A 5,108-nucleotide genomic window follows, 5' to 3' on the forward strand; every position below is an offset into this window, starting at 1 on the left:
TTTAACATTTTCAAAGAGCATTTACAAGATTAATGAAAGCATTTAGCAGCGTGGTTATAATGTTAAGGGGTAAAAATCTTCTATTTCGTGTAGCAATGTTGACTTCGATATTAATCGGTAATGGTCGCTTGTGATTGGAAGATCCCAGGTTCGAATCATACTTGTGTCACATGTGTTTGAGTGCCTAATCTGTCTCATGTATTATAGATTTCATACTTTCTTTTGGTGAATGTAAATTTCGAGAAGAATGCAAACTAATAGACTAGTGCCACTAACTATACTTAGCGGTATTTATAAAAGATATCTCATATGCTTTCAGCCTACTCCTATGTACAATATTCTAAATTTTATATGGAAGTGTTTTACATTCTTCTTTCACATCAAAATGGCGCATTGAATCTGGATGGATAGGACTGCCACGGACTGTGGGAAGCAAGGAAGTCGGTGTGTACTCAGCAGTGGGTACAAAAAGACCATGTGGATTTCGTGATTGGTTGAAATTTTCATATTTTTAAAGCACGATGTAAATCAAAAGTTAATTCGGAATAAAATTTTATTTTTCATTACCAAGCATGCAAACAGACATACGGCCCACCTTATATTAAGTAGTCACCACTGCCTACTTTGTGGCTTAGTGATATATAGTTACTTTTCCATTTCTATCACTAACATAAAATTTTGCACGTGTTTCGAAAATACATTCTATATCTAAATAATTTTAAGTTCCGCATACATGTTTAATTACTGAACATTTCAACATAGTAAATAGAACGTAGAGAGAATATTTTTGCAAAAATTTGAAAAATCCAAGTGTAGACGATAAATGTTGTTAATGAGCAATAAAAATAATAATAACATTGAGCATTATATATAAATAGTCTTCTTGCTTGTGAACTTTTAAGAGTTAGAGTTAGTCGTTCTCTGAAATGTTGGTTTTGAGTCTATTAGTCCTAACAGCCGGCTTGGCCCTGGCTTATGAAGAATATGATGTAGACCAAGCTGAGGTCCTGTTTGAGCAGTTCATTCAAGAATACAACCGAGTTTATAAAGACGATGAAGAAAAGCAAATGAGATTTAACATTTTTAAATCGCATTTACATGTTATAAACAAGCATAATAAGGTACATGGTTACAACGTTTTGGGTATGTCAAATTTTTCATCTCGTACGCAAATATCAACATTTGATAACATCAGTAATAGATAAAACTGGAGAGAATAGTATTTACAGTTTAGAGGTACTGGTAACTAGAGAGAGTACTGCTAAGAAATTTTTGAAGCATACATAGCATCAACATAAATTGCTATTACTTTTACTCTTGGCAGATTTCTTTGCGGTGCAAGGTTTGTCTATATGTTATACAATACCTATATAATATACCATGAAGAAAATGTCGAGATGTCGAGCCTCAAAAAGTTTTCAGCAGTATTTTCTGTTCTATCTATAACTTCAGTGATGATATCATAGTAATCAATTAATTTAAACGTGATTTGTACCAACCGAATTAATAGTAGAAATCGCGAGCTCATCTGTTAGTTGGGTTTGCGATTGGATTTTTGGGAAGAAAATATCATGTCAATAAACGTCATCTATCATTTCTATTCAAAAGTTGTTGTGTATTTACGAAGGTATCAACCAATTTGCTGATATATCGAAAGAAGAATTTGCAAATACGCATTTCGGTTACCGTCCTAATGAAGTCGGAGACGGGTCTCCCTGTACAAGCTCAAAGTTAAGGATAACAGCAAAAGATGTACCAGAAAGTTTCGATTGGAGAGACAAAGGTGTAGTTACCGATGTGAAAAACCAGGATGGTTGTGGCGCGTGCTGGGCTTTCAGCACTATTGGTATGTAAATTTACCATCATAATAACCTATAAGCTTTCTAAATTCTAGCATAGTTCTGCGTTAGTAGGCAATTTAGGGCTTGGGATGCGAGACAGGCCAATATGGACCTCATCTGCATAGTTATTTCGTTTTTCGCATACATTGACGACCGCTGTAATGTATGACAACCTTGCGTTCGGGCGGTGTCGTATGTACGAGTAAATCTCTATATCCTCATAGCTGAATCTGAATTGCAGAAGAAGGTTTAGATGTAGATAGTATTTACCTGGTTTTGCCTGACCGCAGGGACGGCACGCTAGTTCCAAAATAATTTAATAACATAATACCCATCAGTTGTAATTAGAATTAACTCGATGAAGAAGAGGAATACGATCATTTTTCTCTTCCAAATAACATAATTTAAAGCATTTCAGGAAACGTGGAGAGTCAATACGCAAAAGTACATGGAGCTGAAAATCTGATCAGTTTATCTGAACAGCAATTGGTTGACTGTGACACTACTGATCATAATTGTGGTGGAGGTGCAATGGAAAATGCTCTTTTGTAAGTTTGCCTATCCTCTACTACTAGATGTTGCCCGGGGCTTCGGTCCCGTGGCAATTTTGAAATAAAATATAGATCTATCTTGGATAATGTACCTATCTAATGGTGAAATAATTTTCGAAATCGGTTCGGTAGTTTTGGAGATTACTCGCCTCAAACATACAAAGTCACAAACGCTTACCTCTTTATATAATAATATAGATTGGTAAAAAAAAAGACTTATCTATCACGACAGCGCCTGCGCCGAATTGAACGTGAATTATACAATTTTATGTTTTTCAGGTATTTTGTAAATTCTGGAGGTGGTGTTATGTCGGAACAAGACTATCCATATCTTGGAAAGTTTGGTCAATGCACGTTTGACCAAAATAAAGCGCGAGTTAATGTAACGGGCTGTGTGGATTTCACTAATACCCCTGAGGAGGACATTAAAGAAATTTTAGTCAACAACGGACCACTTGCAGTTGGTTAGTATTTACCAAGTTAAGAATAGACTTTATTTTAAAAAGTAATAAAAACTACTTCTAGTAATATTACAAACGTGAAAGTTTGTGACGGTGTAAGTGTGTATGTTTTCTTAGGTACGCGTGTCGCGTAAAATCGACCGATTGTTATGAAATTTGGTACGTGGGTTTCTATCCATGTACTTGCCTACTTTGTAGAAGACTACAAAGTATAAAGTAGACTACAAAGACTACAAAGTAGGCAACTCGCGTGTGAAATCGTATTTGTACTTTGAACCTGACAAAGATCTCAACATATACAGGGTTACAGGTAACAAACGCAAAACCTCCTAAAGACAAGAAAAGATTAAATCAAAACAAGCAACTTTTATTCTACGACTTTTCGTGATTCGTAGTATTATTTTTCATATAAAAAAATCTAATTTGCGATTCTACACATCTTAACTCTATCTAATAGCCAAGCAAAACTAGACAGTATAGCTAGTAGCGTTATGTAGCGGAATCGAACATAGAGGTAACGTTTTATAGAAACGACATTAAAACAAAAAAAAAGGAAATTTTTTGTATTTATTACATTTAGACAAAAGTCGTAGAACAAAAGATGTTAGTCTCTATGTACCTTATGCGTCTTTGGAAGGTTATGCGTTAGATGCCAGTAACTCTGTATACACGGACAGACTAAGGAAAATGACTTTTTATGCTATGTTGCGTTAATACAATATATATTTTTCAGCATTGGGTGTTGACATAAATTTCAAATTTTACCGCGGTGGTATCCTCCGAACTTGTGATCCGAACATAAAATATAATCATGCCCTATTAATAGTTGGTTATGGTTCAGGTACGTATGGATATTTATTATGTATAGATATTTAAGTATTTATTTTAATGCGATATAGATTCCTTTTATTCTGAAAACCACCGTCTGCCTCACGTCAACCCTTCTTGGGAATGATACTGTTGCCTATCAGCCATCATATGTATACCTTAGTCGCCTCGTATGTCATTCATGGGAGGATATAAGAGTGGTCCCGTTCCAGGGCGGAACCACACATCACCTTATATTGTTAGAGTTTTTGAACTTGGGATACGTGTTAAAACTAAATGCGTCAGCGTAAGTACAGTCAACCTTCCTAAATTCATTGAAAGTCGCCCCTCTTGCGACGTCATGAAGATCCGTTTTGAGTAATTTGGCATATAGAGTAACAGTATTTATTTTCCAATGTGTATGGCCCTATGTATCTTGCAACTCAATTTTGAAGCAGATATCTTCAACGGATTGAGCTGAAATTGTTTGGATGAAAATGCATTATTACGATAAGCATGACCTAATGGTGCCCCCAGGAACGGCACCAGACGTGGGCACTCCTCAACGGATTATTGCACGGACATGCTTTTTTTCTCATACATTGAATGCAATAAGATCTCTCCGATAACAAGATGAAATTTTTGTTAAATAACATTTTTTTTTTGTTTTAGAAAATGGAGTTCCGTATTGGATTATTAAAAATTCCTGGGGTGATGAATATGGAGAGAAAGGCTATATTCGATTGATAAGAAGCAACCCTGATTGTAGAGTTGGAAAATGTCAACTGGTTTCTGCACAAGTAGCGTAAATACTTGATATGGAACGCCCGTATATAATACAGCAAACAAGTCTAAATTAATTAGATTATTGGTAAAATAAAGTATGAAAAATGTATCAGTTCGAAATATAAATATTCAAAATTTCTGCTTGATTTTATTATTTTATACACAAATTCGATTTTTGATTTTTAGTTGTTCTTGTTGTGATTGGTTCGTTGTGTCTCATTTCGAATCGATTTAGTGGTGAGTAGTGTAATACTAAACCGCACTTCGCCCACCAATCAATCAAATCAATTCATTTATTCAGAAATCAGGCCTTCACAGGCACTTTTCACGTCATATTCTAAATTAAATGATATTTACCAAAGCTACTAAAACCACTGCTGGGAAGAAATGCCGAAAGAAACTAATTAAACAGTGTTGGACAAACACCGATTAATTTTCATTGAAGTTTCTTCACTCGTACTACTGTCAGAGAATATAATTCTAATATATAAGACTACAGCTAAATATTATCACATTTCTTTCCACTATATATTATCATTTGATTGCATTATGATTATAACATGCCTCCTTGGATACGCGATATCTGCACTCTGAATCTTGAGACAAAGCAGACTCACATTGCAATGTGGTTGTCGTTGCGTCATAATGGCGCAATGTGATTG

General features: G+C 35.0%; 1 protein-coding gene across 1 annotated transcript; it reads left to right on the forward strand.

Moving 5' to 3' along the window:
• The first annotated feature begins 883 nt into the window (after nt 1–883).
• LOC128670253 (uncharacterized) lies at nt 884–4,585 on the forward strand. Its single transcript, XM_053745769.1, has 6 exons — nt 884–1,143; nt 1,628–1,846; nt 2,260–2,389; nt 2,672–2,856; nt 3,587–3,694; nt 4,333–4,585. The coding sequence occupies exons 1-6, from the start codon at nt 927–929 to the stop codon at nt 4,467–4,469; spliced, it is 996 nt and encodes a 331-aa protein (XP_053601744.1). The 5' UTR covers nt 884–926; the 3' UTR covers nt 4,470–4,585.
• Nucleotides 4,586–5,108: the final 523 nt, after the last annotated feature.

This window comes from Plodia interpunctella, chromosome 5 (genome assembly GCF_027563975.2).
Source record: "Plodia interpunctella isolate USDA-ARS_2022_Savannah chromosome 5, ilPloInte3.2, whole genome shotgun sequence".
In the NCBI taxonomy this organism is placed as follows: domain Eukaryota; kingdom Metazoa; phylum Arthropoda; class Insecta; order Lepidoptera; family Pyralidae; genus Plodia; species Plodia interpunctella.

Bases quoted from the DNA above. Each gene is read 5' to 3' on its own strand.
- LOC128670253 (XM_053745769.1), top strand. From the start codon at position 927: ATGTTGGTTTTGAGTCTATTAGTCCTAACAGCCGGCTTGGCCCTGGCT. The intron at 2,390-2,671 runs GTAAGTTTGCCT...TATGTTTTTCAG, and splicing joins GCAATGGAAAATGCTCTTTT to GTATTTTGTAAATTCTGGAG. The intron at 2,857-3,586 runs GTTAGTATTTAC...TATATTTTTCAG, and splicing joins CAACGGACCACTTGCAGTTG to CATTGGGTGTTGACATAAAT.